The sequence below is a fragment of the Protopterus annectens genome, chromosome 10.part0, assembly GCF_019279795.1.
Source record: "Protopterus annectens isolate FY-2018-M chromosome 10.part0, PAN1.0, whole genome shotgun sequence".
Lineage (NCBI taxonomy): Eukaryota > Metazoa > Chordata > Ceratodontiformes > Protopteridae > Protopterus > Protopterus annectens.
The window spans coordinates 754,356,104-754,373,349 of NC_056744.1; the positions used below are offsets into that span (position 1 = coordinate 754,356,104).

Consider the following 17,246-nt stretch of genomic DNA (forward strand, 5'->3'; position numbering starts at 1 on the left):
ACTCTATGATGGGTCTGATGACTGACGAGTAGAGGGGCATTATAACCTCTTTATTACTAGATGTGAACCCTTTAGTAATTAGATGGGCTACATAGAAGGATTTCCTAACTACTTTGGCAATATGATTGTCAAAGGAGAGATTACTATCTACCTGGGTCCCCAGGTCTCTTATTACCTCTTCTGTGTTAAGGGGGCTACCGCCCATGTGGTAATTCATGGGCGTTTTGTTTTTCCCAAACGGGATGACTATGCATTTTTTGGCATTTAGCTTGAGACCATGACTTTGACACCAGGTGTCTGTCTCAGTAAGGCCCTTTTGGAGAATGTCCGTGTCAGCCGGAGAGTTAATTATGGCTCCCAGTTTGCAGTCATCGGTGAACTTGATTAGCCATAGTCCTCCTGTGTTTGCCTGTACTTCTGAGAAGTATATGCCGAACAGTAGGTAAATAAAGTTATGCCACATGAACATAGGGTAGCGAGGGAAAAGAGGGAGCGAAAGTGAATACCATCATGGAACCATCAAATAGAGAAAACTATAAAGCAGTTAAGACAAGAAGTATCATCATTAGAAGATTATAGAAGAGGGAACAGATCAACAAAAATATTAAGAAAGATAGATGTGATAAAGGCAATGCGCAGTATTAGAACAGCCCAGGATCTGTTATGCACTATTGGAGATAACAAAACTAAAAATTTCAAAACAGGCGGAAAGACTTAGAAGATATAAAGATAAATATAATGGAAAAGCACAAAATAAACAATTTACTGATGACCCAAAAAATGTTTCTATTGAATTGGGAAATATGGTAAAAGGAATTGATAGACTGCCAAAAAAACAGGAAGTAGATACATTTTGGAGAAGTATCTATGAAGATCCTGTGGAACATAACAAAGATGCTAAATGGATAGAAGAAGTAAAGGAAAGAATAAGAAGTTTAAAGGTACAGGATATGAAACTGGATAAAATAATAGCCAGAGAGATTAAAATAAAGTTGAGAAAAGCCTCTAACTGGAAAACCCCAGGCCCAGATGCAGTACCTAACTTTTGGCTTAAAGTATTAACTTCTTTGCATGAGGATTTAGCCATGAGTAAGAACTATTTATATGCGCACCTCGAACATACACCGCACTGGTTAACAACAGGAAAACAATGCTCTTACTTAAGAGTGAACCTACAAGCTTCCCTAAAAATTATAGACCAATAACTTGTCTTCCGACGACGTACAAAATATACACAGGAACTGACGCCGACAGAGTCTATAATCATTTAGAAGAAATCTCAATTATGGCAGTAGAACAAAAAGGAAATAAAAAAAGTCATATGGAACACAGGACCATTTGTTGTTAAACAAAGTTATAGTGGAGAATTGTAAGAAGGGGAAGAACCTAAGTATAGCATGGATTGACTACAAAAAAGCATTTGATAGTATCCCACATTCATGGATAAAAGAGTGCTTAAAAATGTATAAGATACACCCTACACTGATTGACTACATTACAGCAACCATGAAACAGTGGCAGACCACTTCGCAATTAAGCCATGATAAAGGACAGATTATTATCCCAGGGATAAAAATTCAAAGGGGGATATTCCAGGGTGACTCTCTGTCACCCTTGCTGTTCTGCCTTGCCATTAACCCATTAAGCTGTTTACTTAACAGCTTAGGCCATGGCTATAATTTAGCTTCTAATAAACAACAAAGTCTAATGACTTTTCATCTTCTCTTTGTCGATGATTTAAAATTGTATAGCTCATCAGATGAGGAACGGAAAGCACAGCTGCAGGTTGATAAAACTTTTTCAGATGATATTAGAATGCCATTTGATCTTGATAAATGGCAAAAGCAGCCTTTAGAAAAGGAAAATTGCAGCACCAGGAAAACATCAGTTTGGGACAAGAATGTGATATAAAAGAACTTGAGCAAGAAGGGGTGTATAAATACTTGGGAACTGATGAAGGATCAGCAATAAAACATGAACAAATAAGAATAAAGCTTTGTAAGGAGTGTTTTAGAAGACTTAAATTAATCCTGAAAACAGCATTGACACCTAGGAACAAGATCTAAGCTATAAATCAATTTGCTCTTCCTGTCCTAACTTATAGTTTTGGAGTGATGGACTGGTCCCAAAAAGTCTTGGATAGATTGGATATTAAACAAGAAGGATGCTTCATGCTCACCAAATGATTTATAAAAATCAGTGTATACCAAGATTATATATTCCCCGTTCTGAAGGAGGGATGGGCCTCCTTGAAATTGATTACATGTATAGATCTGCAATCGTGGGACTCCACACATATCTTCTGACCTCACAAGATCCAAATGTGGTGAAAGTTTTGAAACATGAGGAGAATAAATCTAAAATGACATTTCTGCTTAATTTAGCAGAAGCATATCAACGTCAAGCAGGAATGGAAATCAAACCAGAAGTGGATAAAAACCAGGCAGCAACTGAATGTGCTAAAAAACAAAATAAAGAATATAAGGTGAAGGACCAGGTGAGAAGGCAAGAAATGTGGAAAAAATATAAATATAATTGCAAGTATAGAAAACTTCTAGAAGAGCCTCCTGTTGATCAAGAATGAAAGCAGGAATGGTTAAGGAGAGATGAATTTACATCAAGAAATGAAAGGTTAATATTGGCAGCCCAAGATAGTGGGTTACATACACGCTGGTTTACTAAGTCCATTGAACATGTGGGAGAAACAGACATATGTAGGTTTTGTGGAACCGAATTGGAAACAGTCACACACACCTTATTGCTGGTTGCTACTCTCTAATGGCAGGGGGACTGTATACTGAAAGGCATAATAATGTGGCGAGATTGTTACACTGGAGATTGTGCAAACATTATGGTATCGAAGTGGCTGAAAAACACTGGAAACATGAGCCACAGAGAATCATAGAAAATGATGAAGTTTACATCACATGGGATCACCCAGTACCAACAGTCCAAAAGATAGATGCTAGAAAACCGGATATAGTGGTCCAAGAAAAGAAGACAAAAGTAGCATTGATCATTGAAATCGCCATACCTAGTGACTACAGTGTCTTGCGTACAGAGAGACACAAAGTCATAAAATACCTCGATCTGCAGGCAGAAACGAGAGCCATGTGGAAGAAAGATACCCAGACAGTTCCAATAGTAGTAGGAGCAACTGGCCTTACAAAAAAGAATTTACAAATGTATTTAGATATGTTACTAATTCATGTAACACCATACGAATTGCAGAAGGAGTCACTGGGCACACTGTGGGTGCTGCGAAGAGCACTTTTGGCTAACATGAAAGAGTGAAACAATACCAATTTCATGAACTTTAATTGTACTTTGACTTAGGAATGGGGCCCATTCCCGTCATGGTATTAGAAATCCAAAAGACTTGGAGAAATTAAAAACGAAGTTATAAATAAGATATTAGTAAGTGTTCCACCTTTTGCCAATTTGTTCTACATTGTGAGAGGCTGTGCCCCTCATTTTTGGAGACAAAATTTTGAGAGCCATAATCCACAAAATGCCTCCAAATCAGGACAGTTGTTAAAAAAAATACTTTGATTCGCCTAGCAACTTACGGGTTTTCCATCACCCTGCACTTTAAGAAAACGAGGCATGAAACTGCAACGTCTGCATTGCTGACTGTAATCGTCAGAAACTTGCCAAACATCAAAAATTTTAAGAGGGCCGGACCATATCTCTCAATCTCTTAGAGAAAGAAATCTGGACAAAGCCATAAGTAATGGGGGAACAAAGAACCCAGAATAGGTACACTTTTTAAATATTGTTCTTACAAACTTTGAAAGTTTATAGAATAACATGTTTTGCATTAGCATGGATTTTCTGAAGGGTATGAAGTCTATAACTCCAATTCTGACTTCAATCCTCAATGAATTGTCAGAAAACCACACTTTTATGAGAACCACACCAACATAGGAGGAAAAATCTAGAAATTCTGCACAGTTGAGGTACTTGTTCAGACAGCCCCACACCCCGCCACTTTTTTATCAAAGTAATGTCTCTTTAAGAAATACAAAGTAATGACGTCAGCAATCCAACCAAAGAACGGAGTCCGGAGAAGCCAGAGTAGAAAGCGGAAGAAAACAAAGTTTCCATTGACTTTTATTTTTGGGAGTAGTATATTAAATTACTCCTTGACTCCGCGTACTAAGTATGGCTGGCATTAAAGGTACTTTACTTAAGACATTATTATGTTGAGACTTAAGATCGAGAAGCAGACACGTTACATTTGTCTTTTTATGTTGCTGTGTTGGTAAAGAAGCAGCCATGGTATTTATGGTCCAGTCGCTGGAGGAAGTGTGATTGTAAAATTACTCAGTGCTTTGCTATGTTGTAAGAACGTTTTGTCAGCTATAGTGCTTGGTGCAGTTGGGGGTTGCGGTCAAGAGACAGTGCCGAGATGTCACAAACAAGCACAAGTCTAAAATATATATGTGTGCTTATGTATATGCGTATACACTCACGTTTCAAAGTAAATAAGATAATTTGGTGTAATAAAGTGTGAGGGAGGGTTGGAGGTTTGACGTTTTTAAGAGAAATGCATAGCATGGATTGCTAGTGGTGCTTTAATTATCTGGGGCTAGGGTAAAATCCGTAGAGATACGTTTTAAGTACGTTTTAAGTATTGTACCGTAGCCGGGTTGCTTCCTTTGGAACAGACAATTTGAGAAAAGTCACACCCCATTTCAGTAGGCAAATGTGCATTGCTTGTGTTTCAGAATTAGTAATTCTGCTAGAAACAGTCTTGAAGAAACAGTAAATAATGTGCTAAATCCAACAGACCAGCATTTACATAAATATTTTACACGTCAGAAGATATTTTATAACATTCTTGGTGTTCTCCCAATTGTTATGTTTGAAATGATTACCCTAGATAAGCACAGGGTTTTTAACATTATATCAAAGAAATGAAAAGAGAAAAATGCCATTGTACTGTATACTGCTTCATGTAATGTGTATATTTAGAATTTTCCTGAAGCTATTTATATTTCTACTGAAGCCAAAACATGTAATTTCACCACAGAGAATGATGTGCTATTGGATGGCACTTAAAAAGCTTGGATTTTTAGGCTTTAAGTTTTTCTGCTGAAATGCCACATAAAAAAAGGGTTCTTTTGATCATACTAATTGTCTGCTAATGGTCGCACTTCACTCTGTCTATGATGCCAGTTCTAATAACACAGAAAATCTAACAGAAACAGTTATGGAACATATACTTTGAAAATATGTTGTCTCCCCCAATGACTTGAAGTACCAGATAACCACTCACCGCAACATTTCCTGACAGAGACCCTGATTTCCTCACTGGTGGCAGCCCCATATCTTTCATATCTAGAGATGAGAGTAAAATGGTTCTGTTAATAAATATTTTCAGATGTCTATAAAGTCTTTTAAATGTGATGTCTGGTATTGTTTGGAGACATAAACCAAAGTGAAGGACAGCTGTTATTTATGGTAGTGGTGGTACTACCCTAGTCTCTTGGCAGAACAGGGTAACTATTGTATGAACGATCTAGCCTGATGGTTAAGGTTCACAGCTGTCAGACAGGTCATGTACCTTTCTGCTCTAGTTTAAGCATCTGGTATACCATGTCAACATAGAAGCCTGACGTGGGACATGGGTGTGCAGATGGTGGTAATGGAGAGTTAGGTGAGATGTGTGTCTTTTGTATAGTTTTACACTGGCATTTCTTCCTATACAACTCTGTAAGTACTTGAACACAGTGTCTGTCTCACATGAGTCTTTTTTAATGGATGGAAAAATTAAACTTTGAATATTACATTCAGGTACTTGAAAGACGTGTAGCATTTGTGTAATTTACTTCACTGCATTCCTTACTCTTTGTTTAATACAGAATATTTTATATTCTGATTAACAGTGATAGTGTAATTTTAGTGCATATCTCTCAGCCTGTGATGTTAGCAAAATCATTACACTGGCTTTAGAAAAATTGTAGTATAGGGCTAAAATGAGGAACACTTTCTTATTTTTCTTAATTATATGATTACAAATGTATAGTGAACGTTTGATGTACTTAAGTTAATATTTCAGTTGGTTTTATGTTGTTAAGAGAGTTAGCAAATGTGTACACTCTGACAGCAAATTTGGTGGCATGATATGTGTTTGTCATGGCAGCTGAAAAAAATATTTGAGTAACTGAATAAACTGATTGTCTGAATATACCTGGGCATGCAAGGTGCCATTTGTCTGTCTGTCCTTTTACCAAAATTACCATTCAGCACTACTGGGTGTATGAACCCAGTAATGGTCCCGAGCACAAACCAAAACTGCTAACAAATATTCTGTGACTTCTGAAAATATTTATGTTTAGTGGAGGTCCATACAGGGTAGTACTGAAACAGTACTAGTGTAGTGCCTTTCTACTGTGCAAAAATAGTATGCAAGATTAAAAAAAAAAAACTTCTTCACAAAACTTTCCTGACGTTTGACTCTGACACCACAGTTGCACATAAACTAAAGTAGTTTTGTAGTGCACAGCCATGTTATTAGGTTAATGGTAGATATTTTTGTCACAGTAGTGCTCTCATAGTACTTTGCAAGTGTCAAATACCGTTCAAGGAAAGAACCTGTCTTCATCGTGTGCCTTAGTGCAGACAGAAGTGCATGATCAAATAGACATGAATTCTTTAGTACACAAGTGCAAAACTTTAATGCAGAAGAGAATCCAAGTACTGTGGTGGTGCATGTGAAATGTGCCAATTTGGATAAAAGAATTTAGAGTGACTAAATAATAGCATGTCTGTATTATTAGAACAGACAACCAAAATAATTAGGTCTTCAGAATTTAGTTATAGTAAATGTACACAAGTGTTTGACCGAGCTGCATATAAACTGGTTATTTACTTTTTAGATTTGCCAAATGAGTTTTGTAAAACCAACATAATTAGAGCACATCAGTTAATTTAATTAGCTAATGAATGTTCCACATGTGAGTAAATAGTATTGCATCTCCTGTATGAAATTTTAGCAGTGAATTAGAATATTTAGACATCATACCTCTCAACGTCTTAAAACAAGAAATATGGACAAAGCCATAAAAATGGGGGGACAAAGGCCTGAAAATAGGGACACTTTTTAAATATTACTCTTACAAACTTAGAAAGTTGATAGAATAACAGGTTTTACATTAGCATGAAGTTTCTGAAGGGTATGACATCTAAAACTCAAATGTCTGTCATTATTTTCTGACTTCAGCCCTCAATGATTTCCCAATAGTTTGCCAGAAAACCACAGTTTTATGAGAAATAGACCAAATATGAGTTAAAAATTGGGACATTCTGTGAAAATCTATACAGCTGAGAGGTATGTTAGACATAATTTACTTTGGCAGTGGTAGCAAGTACACCCAGCTTAATTTCTGTCACTAAACAACTCATAACAAATTCACTTTGCAAATCCTTCACTTCTTTGAAGTGCACAAAGTTGACACCCTTAACAGTACAAATCAACATTTTAGTGTTGCCATAATGCTAGGAAATTTGCATGGAAGTGGTGTGTTATACTTTCCCATTTGTAATACTGTGTAATGCTTGAATAAGTCACTGATTAAAATAAAGATTGCTTCCGAGACTTATGGTATAGAGAGATATGTACACTAGAACCTAAGAGTAAGACAAAGTATACACCAAGGCTAGTCTGGAAATAAGGCAGTCCTGATGAGTGACTACTGAAGAGCAGTTAATGGTCAGTAATTACAGGAGAGCAGCAGAAGCTGTGGATAGTGAAACTTAAGAAAACATTAAAAATACAACAGTCAGGCGGAAATTCCTAATTGCTAAACACAGCAGAAGCAATAAAGTAGGTAGACCTATCAAAATGAGTAATAGTTTGTCACTGTACTTGCTATTGTTAATCGTGTTTTACTACTTACTTTAGGCCATACTTGTGTTGCTCTGCCTTTTATCCCCTGCACGTATATTTTCCTTCATATCTGTCATAAAAGTACTTTCTCTTAAATTTACGGTCCTTTTGAAATAAGGAAGTCTATTAAGACTGATAAAACATTACCATCAATCCTTGCAACTCTTTGTAGAAAACTGGTTCATAGAAGATTACATGGCTAACTGCTTAAGGGCCCTTACAAGCTTAGCCAATATAACCTGACAGGGGCAAGAGGCTGGCATGGATCTGTACCTGTGCATTGAGTGTCATACAGATTGCCCTCATCCGTAAGGGACATAGGCACTACCCGTGAATTTGTGATTTCCCCATCCATTGATCCAAATTGCATTTGGAGAAGGCCAGGGAAGGGCTCTGCTTTAATATGAATAGGCCTGTTCCAAAGAAGGGGCAATCTCTGAGACACAAATCTTGTCTCTCCAGCATGTTGTATTTGCGTCGCTAAGTTTATATCCTTAGATTGGGTGACCCTCATGCTGTTTGATTTGCAGATGTGCAACAGCTCCATCAGGGATGGATTTCTGAGTTCCTTGTAGGTCAGGCATAGGTCATCCCTTAACAGTCAGTAGGAGACAGAGTAAAGGGACAGGGCTTTTAGTGCTATCCACATAGTTCATGTTGTTTACACCCTGTGTTTTCTTTGTGAGGAACATCTGAAGTTGTTCCAGCTCCAGCTGCTTTAAGTGCCTAGTCAAGTACATGCCAAATGGCACATTGTATGGTCTAATGAGAGCTGACTGCACTGGGACTGTAATATTCTTGGATCTGGTATCTGCCCAAAATTTCCCTATTTCCAACAACTGTAAAATTGTATACCTGGCAACTTTTCAGTTTTACTAGATTGTTTCCCATTTTTATTGCCCCTACTAATAAAGTTGCCAGATGTCTCCATATCTCATTGTTCTGTCATTTCCTTCTTTTAGCTTTACTGAAACAGATCAATGGCTTCCTGATCTCAGCAGCATTATCATTTTTCCGTTACTTCCTTGGCTCCAGCTGTTTCGTGGTGAATTTGTCCACTGTTGATATTGAGTGGCTGTTCATCCACATCAGCTGACTTATAGGTAGCACAGGTTCACACTACGCGTAGGGCCAGTCGTCATCAAGAGACTCGGGTGCGATACCACATGATTTAGAATTCATATTAGTTTATCTCTGGTTAAAGAATATTTTTATATATCCCAGGAATGAATTTTCAGTCTCCCAGTTAGTTGCCCCATCCAGTTTTGAAAGTAGATAGGGAATTGCCTTATTTGATGTGTACAACAAGTTTGTTGCAAAGTCAGGGAATATAATGGGTTATGAATCTGTCAAGACTGCACAAGTGTTGATCTTGTAGATATGACTCTGTCTTGACACCAGGTGTTGTTTATTTTGTTGTAGAGGCTGAAGTCTTGACACCAGGTGGTGTTTATTTTGTTGTAGAGGCTGAAGTCTTTGACATGAGAGTTACGTCTTTGATTACGTGATGATGGAAGAAGTCAAAAAGAGTAGGCAGTTTCAGTACTTAAAAGGCTGAACAGAGGTCACCCTTCAGGAGTCAGTACAAGACAGTGTAGAGGAAACTGTTTTTTAGACTTTCTGGGTAGTTTAAATTATGCAGTCCAGAGATGTTCTTGGTCAGAAACCTTTGGGGTCTTTCAAGATGCTCAAGGTACTTTGAGAGTTACATTTGAAAAGAGGCATTTTATTCAAAGTCATGCCTAAAAATGGCAGAGCATAGAGAGGCCAAGACTGTATGGGACCTAAAGGAGACATCCCTTCCCTACAGAAAAGCAGAGAAAGGTCTCAGTTGTGGTTAGAAAACTGTTTTACAAGGTGCTCAAAAGAAAGACTCTTAACATAGACATGAATATGTTTTGAAAGGAGTATCAGCAATGTGCTTAGAGGTAGGATTGATGTAAGTAACTATAGTATGTTGTTTGGCATTTAATATTTGACCATGAGTGACACATCAGGCTTTTGACTGGTTCAGACCCTGAGTGGAATATCAGAGTGGGATTTGACAGTTGGAAACCAGTTTACAGTCATCAGCAGATGTGGGTAGCCATGGTCCCTTGACATCTGCTTTTACTTCTGAGTAGTAGATGATGAACAACAGAGGACCAAGGAGAGAATCCTGTGGAATCCTGTGATGATAACCCTCTGGCTAGAGGAGACACACTGAGCCTTAGCATTGTGGGTTTTGTCAGAGTGCCAGTTGGCTATCCAGCAAATTATATGTAGCTTTATGTTAAGTAATGAGAGTTAATGTATGCTATCAGCATATGTGGAGGGAGTCCGAGACCTTAATGACGTCAGTGTAAGCAGTATGGACTGTCAGGCTCTTGTACAGGGCTTCACTGATCCTTTCAAAGAGGTTGACTATGATTATATGTTTACAAGCTGCATTTTGAAATCTCATTTGGTTTTGTTGTAGGGTTTGTCGGTCACCTATGTCATTGTTTATCTGCTCAGCAGTTATGTGCACCAAAATTTTAGACAGTACTTGTGAGACTAATAGGTTTACAGTTTCTGGGGGTTTGTTGTGGGGGCTGCCTATTAGTGCCACTGTGGCAGTTCTGCATGTTTCAGTGACATACTCCATGAAGAGACTTAAATTGAAGAGGTTTAAGGAGGGTTTGGCTAAGTGGTGATTGACACATACTAGAAAGCAGCCAGGGATATTAGCATGTTGCATGGAGCTATAATTTTTGGTTTTGGATGTTGCAGATATAACCTGGACCAATGCGATTTCAGGAAGGATGGGGAACAGCTGGCTGAGTTGAGAATGAATTTATCTCCAAGTATATTAGTAATAACTTTGGGATCAGAGTGGCAAATCCATTGGAAGTAAGTTTGTTACACTAATGCGTATCATTTCTAAGTTTTGTAATATAACTGAGAAAGGCCTTTCGGTTTTCTTTAGAGTTCATAGCAACTCTTGAGTTTATACCTGGACTTGCATTGCAGTCCTTGATGGTATGCTTCTGTTTACATACAGAGTGAAGCTTTTTATAATGTTTGTTTATATGGGAATCCCACCAAACAGGCTTATATCTGAATTTACCATTGTTGGCACTGGGAAACAGATTCCTTGATGCTTCTGGCCGTAATAGAATTGAATTCAGAGAAGTAAGCAGTAGCATGAGGTACCAGGGTGTTTGGAGAAATTGCAGCAATTGTAGTTGTCAACACAGTCTGTAATTATGAAATGATTTACTTTAGAGTAATTGCAAAATACCTTTTTTGAGGGGGTTTCAAAAGTATGATTTACAGAAAATTTCAACTTGATGGCCAGATTTTCCTAAGTAGATAGTACAGAAAGGGGAGAAGTTAAGGACAAGGTGGAGAGGAAAGCAATTTGGTCAGAGAAATTTGCATTAATAAATTTCAGTAATTTTTGAGCATATTTGTTGTTAGTTGTGTACGTTTATCATTTTATAGTGAGGTAGTTAATTTCATCCATAACAAGTGTATTTGGTCTGATGGTGAGCTTTTCAATCTGATTTAGGTGAACATAGAAGGGGACCTATAATTGGCAACGTTATGGTAGGCAGTTTTATTGAGTTAGCTGGACTTCTACAAATTCATATATGGCACTGTGCATGATTTGTCACAAAACAAAAGGTTCTAAACTTGTATGGATATATTTCCACAGTTTGCTGTGGACTTGAGCTGACAGTAGGTACTGAACTCTTCCAGGGAGTGCTATCTTTGCACAGAAACCAAGTTTTTATAAGTAGACAAATATTAATATCTGCATGGCAGAGAAGACTCCAAACTCAAATATTTTGCTTTCAAATTTGTATAATTTTAGCCATGTTGTGTTGATATTTCCTGAATTAAAATTTGCTAACTGGATATGTGTGTGACCTAAACTTTTATATAAATAAAGACATAACAGTGACTTTGTCTGTTAAGCAGTAGCCATTAGATGAGAGGTGTGTATTCCCTGGCAATGCAGGAGGATTCGTTTCTAACCTTGTCGCTGGCAGTCACATTCTTGATCCTCCCGAAATGATACCAGTTAATGTTTGAAACCATTTATTTTATCTTTAAAGTTGGCATAATTTCTGCTAATTTTGGAGTGCTACACAGCAACAGTAACTTATCTTCCTTGGAGATGTGGGAGGTGAGCTCAATAAAGTCCCTGTGCATGGTGGACCACTCAAAGTTATTCACTCCTGCATGAGCAGCCACAAAGTCACGCTTTGTCATCTGAGTCATAGAGTGTTGTCATGTACACATACAAGGATACTGAGAGCTTTTATTCACTGTATCTAATCCTAGCATAAGACACACAGTGTAATGTGCTCCTCTCCTTGTCTAGTCTGATGAGTGCAGTATTGGTGTGTCTGACTGCGGAATCACCAGTGAAAAAAAAAAAACATGTGATTCTCTGCAGGTCATTAAGACTTCAGGGGAGCATTTTTTCAGTTTTGGTATTGTGTCATAGAGATATGCGTGGGTGTAGCTGTGACTAGACATAAATGAGTCCCTGGGCGGCTGAGGTTTGCTATGTTTGAGTGTGGGAGGCTTAGTCAGAAATTTTTTTTATCAAACTCAGCATATGTTTGTACAGTTTTATGATTTTGTTGTACAGTTTTATGATTTTGTTTACCAGTGCTAAAGTGCTAGGTGCTGTTATGAGGAAATCTCCCAAACTAATTAAGTATTTCCATTTTTCACATAAAAATCATAGTGGTCCAGAAGAAGTAAATTTGAGGCGGTCACTACAATACCTTAAAAATCCCAGTGCTCATAGACTGGCAAGGGAAGACATATGAGCGCAGTGAGTGTTTGATGACAGCAGCAGTACTTTTTATTAGGGGCTTTATTGGAGGAGTTAAACAAGGGTTGCCAGGAATGAGAAACAGTAGTGTTTTGCCTCTTGGCTAAAATATAGTTGTTACTAGTGCTGGTCTCAGTGTAGCTGTGCATATCTAGGAATCATTGTCACTCTACTCCTTCTCTCACCAGGATCAAAACTGTAGCATTGACCCCAAACTGTTTTTTGAATACCATGTTCCAGGCTTTCCACTAATCAGTAGTCTCATTGTAGATATTGCAGGGGTCTGTAGGCTTGTTTGTCTTCTCTTGATAAATGTAGTGGGTAGTATTTTCATCAGCTTATCACAGTACAGAACTGAAGTGCACAGCCACTGAAAATTTAAAATGCAGTGATCCCCACACAATTAATAACCAAACTATATGAGAGGAGTCACACATGCACACACTGACCATTTAGACACAGAAAGGAATCCATGTACCTCTGCTGCTATTCTCACAAGCATCAAAAGAGTAGAACCAATCTTAAGCTTGTTCCTGAGAAGCCATTTGCAGGCTCTCCAGCAATCGGCAGTCTCATCCCAGACACTGCAGATTTTAAAATCAAGCTAGAAAAGGGGGATAACACTGAAGGCATTGTAGTAAGCACCTAATGCGTGTGAAGATATGAAAGTGAGGGTAATTGATGTTTTACCAGTGTAAGGGAAGGGTAATGCCAATATGATTTACAATGCTCACTGGTATGACTAGAGGTGATGAGACTGGTAAGAATACCTAAAGTTAAATTTACATAAGGGGAAGACAGCTCAGGAGCCACTGGATTTAAGGACACAACAAAGATAATCTGGGTATGGTGGGGAGAGGAACACCCAGAATGGTTAGACAATTTTGCCTGACAGCTCACACAGATTATAACATGTCCCATTTTGCCTCCCTGAAAGGTGTAATTAAAAATGGTACTTCTCAACTTCTCCCACAACCCAGTGTTGGTCCCTTTGAAATTAAGGAATGGGTAACCATTTGAAAGGTTGTGACCCATTACAGCAAGTCCGGAAACGCAGAGGCTGAATGGCCAAAAACATGGACTTCTGTATACTAAGTCTGAGATGCCATTTCTCAGAATATTCCCTTTTCTCTGAGGTATGGTGATCTTAGCATTGGTATTTATAGGTTTGGGGTGTGTGGGAGGCTTGCACAGCAGGTGGGGTGCAGGGCCCCCCCTTGTAATAAGTTTTAAGGATAAGAGTGATTTTTCAAGATTTGCTCTTCTCTGGCCTTTTTTTTTTTGGCTTTTCAGCACTTGGCATTTCCAGTGCCAACATTTCAAGAGGGAGCTCTAGGAATGTAGCAGAAGTTTGTGTTAAATGGCCCAAACTAAGAACTTTTTGAACTTTTTTAAAACTCCAAGGACAAAAGAAATTAAAGTAAAACAAACTGCAGTAAAAACGAGCAAAAGGTAAAAAATAATGTAAGGATGTCAGCTCCAAACAAGAAAGCCTGAATGATCACAGAACAAGTCTACTTAGCAGCTCACTGTTTGCCAAAACCACAGTATGCATTTTTTTTTGCTTTTAGTTTTTGGACCTATTCTACCTTTTACCAGCCACCTTCAACAGAAACAGCCACATAGATCCATTCAATCCCCTCCAGGTTTGAGACTGTATCCAATCAGTTAAGAGTTGAGCACTGAGGGTGGCCCTGTCATTTTCAGTGGATTGTGTTTTTTTTTTTTAATAAATCCATAACTCATGCATGCTCACTAGGCAGAGGAACAGTGGATATAGTGTAGCACTGTCACTTGTACTCATAGTTGACATAATCAGTCAGATGAGCGTACTTCTTTAACAGGTTAGTTGCTTTGAGTAAGTTTCTCTTTTCACCACTGGGAAATTGTTACATCTCCTGTGCACCAGACATTAGTCCCCCCCAGGGAGGTGAGTGACATAGGTGACTGGGCATGATGCCTTCTCTCTTCCTTCACTCTTTTCAGCTCCATATCCAATGCCATAACCAGTTTTTGATCCCTGTCATTTGAGTCATAGGGTATTGTCATGTACACTCATACAAGCTCTACTGAAATGCGCTCCAGAGTATGATTCAGCCATGTTCAAATACCCCTGGGCAGATTGATTGGCTCAGAATGACCAGAAAATGACTAGTTTAGTCTCTGAGAGCTGAACATAAAAAAGTCCTTATCTTTCAGTTGTTTCACTTATATTACATGGCAGTTTGAGTGCCACATTGTTGCTTTCAGATAATTTAATAATCTGGATATACAGTCTCCTCGGTCTCACCAGCCGATGTAGATACCATCTAGAAAATCTAGATAGATGCATTACTTTTTAGAGTGGATGTTCTGATTTCCCTACTTTCTCATACATTATAACTGCCAAAATAAATTAACCTTTCCTTCTGAGGCAAGTTACATAGTACAAACACTTTTCCTTATAGATTTTTAAAGCATCTCTTGAGTTTCACATACACTGACATCTGTCATGTTGCCATTAGAGCTTTTTTTTTAAATTGTCATTTAACAGTCATTTACACTTTGTATTCTTTGAATGGTGGATATCATGGCTACTGCACTTCTTTCAAAATTAATACTATTGTTGACTTTTTTTTTTCATTTTTTTAATTACCGTGTTATTTTTTTTAATTACAGTGTTAGGTAAAAAATAACTCAATTACTTAATTGTCTTTATTTTTGTGCTCACTGCTTCCAGTTTTTAATCAGTGTCCACAGGACTATGTATTTTTGCTGTCAAAACTATTTTCCACTGTTACCCTTTCACATATATGGCTATATCTTGTTTTTTCTTCCAAGTACGCTCTGCCTCCTTATAATTTCATTTAACTTCTGCTTCAAAGTACAATTTTGTTCTGTATTTCCATTACTTTGCTGTACCCATACTAGGACTCACAGCATATTCTCCATGCCCTTTCTTATATCCCTTTAAGTTTCCCCTTATATCTTTTATTGCCATCATAATTTGGCCGCCACATACAGTTTCGCTTCACCTTTTCCTTCACTTCTATATTCATGTGGATCCTGCAGGGGAACCTCCAGTACCTCTTGATTTAAAAGATGCTTCACTGCACTGTAGTTATCAGTGAAGTTGACTTTGTAGCCTTGCAATATTTTTTTGATTTTCACTGTATCACAATGTGTGTGTGTGTGTGTGTGTGTGTGTGTGTGTGTGTGTGTGTGTGTGTGTGTGTATATACATATGCAGGTATATATATATATATACACACGTGTATATATATGTGTGTGTGTGTATATATATATATATATATATAATATGTGTGTGTGTGTGTGTGTGTGTGTGTGTATATATATATATATATATATATATATATATATATATATATATATATATATATATATACACACATTATGTGTGTATGTATGTGATTATTTATTTATTTATTTATTTATATATATATATATATATATATATATATATATATATATATAATGTGTGTGTGTATGTCACGATTCTTCATTTTGCAGTCATTAAATTTACTTCATGTAATGACAATGCTTAAATATTCATTGCATTATATTTCCTCTTTCCTTTACTTTTCTCCAATTTTTCACTTGAAACATGAACTCTATTGATTTAAAATGAGCCCTATTGGTTTTGTGTCATCAGGTTTTAGAAGTTGAATTAATGGTATAAAGTCCTCTTTATGTATTTTTCTTTGTACCCTTTATAATAATAGTAAAAGTAAGTTATGGTGTTCATCCATGTGCCCTTAGTAACTTTTGCATTCGCAGAAGAAATCACGTTTTGTTGATTTCTTATCTTGCATTCTCCTTAATTAAGTAATACTCTTGTTTGCTTTATGCTGTATGCCTTGCTTAAGGCTTTAAGGGCTGCAAACAAAGATCTTCTTCTATGCCTTGCTTAAGGCTTTAAGGGCTGCAAACAAAGATCTTCTTCTGCTAATTTATGAAGAACACCTGCTTCATTAATCTGCTATGTTTTCCAGTGTCAGTGTTTACTACATTGTGTCATGTACCTGACCACAAAGTTAAATATAAACTATTAATGGGAGCTTACCTAGATTAGAGAAATTAACAAAAATGTTACTGCATCATTTCATTTCAAAGATTGCCAGCAGAAGAAAGGAAGCAAACAGAATGAAAGGTAGGATACCAAGATGAAGCAGAAAAGGTATTGACAGAAGGCAGAGAACTCCTTTATAATGTTTGTTTGTGTCTTTCGGTTTTTCCCGGTTAGGGGTCGCCACAGCGGAACTCCGGTCCGCTAATGATTGGTAGTTGATTTTTACGTGCCGAGTTACCAGCCCTGATGCACAACCTTCAACGAAGGTACGCCCATTCACGCATGTCTCCATGCAGATGACGCTCTAACTGAGAATCGAACCTGACAGCGTCTTACTGTGAGGCGACAATAAACTCCTTTATAATAGTATTTGCAATTTTGGAGACCATATGAGACTAAGAAAGGAAGGAGGCAGGTCACAGAACAGCAAGAAAACAGTTGTAAGATCTTCACCAGAAGATCAGTAAAGA

General features: G+C 37.6%; 1 protein-coding gene across 1 annotated transcript in view; it reads left to right on the forward strand.

The window, feature by feature from the left end:
* Positions 1-4,049: 4,049 nt before the first annotated feature.
* The window catches only part of LEPROT, a 268,235-nt gene continuing 255,038 nt past the window's right edge, over positions 4,050-17,246 (forward strand). Inside the window, exon 1 of the mRNA XM_044085568.1 lies at positions 4,050-4,180. Within this exon, the coding sequence (XP_043941503.1) occupies positions 4,165-4,180 (16 nt within the window). The 5' untranslated portion in view covers positions 4,050-4,164. The remainder of the gene's footprint in view (positions 4,181-17,246) is intronic.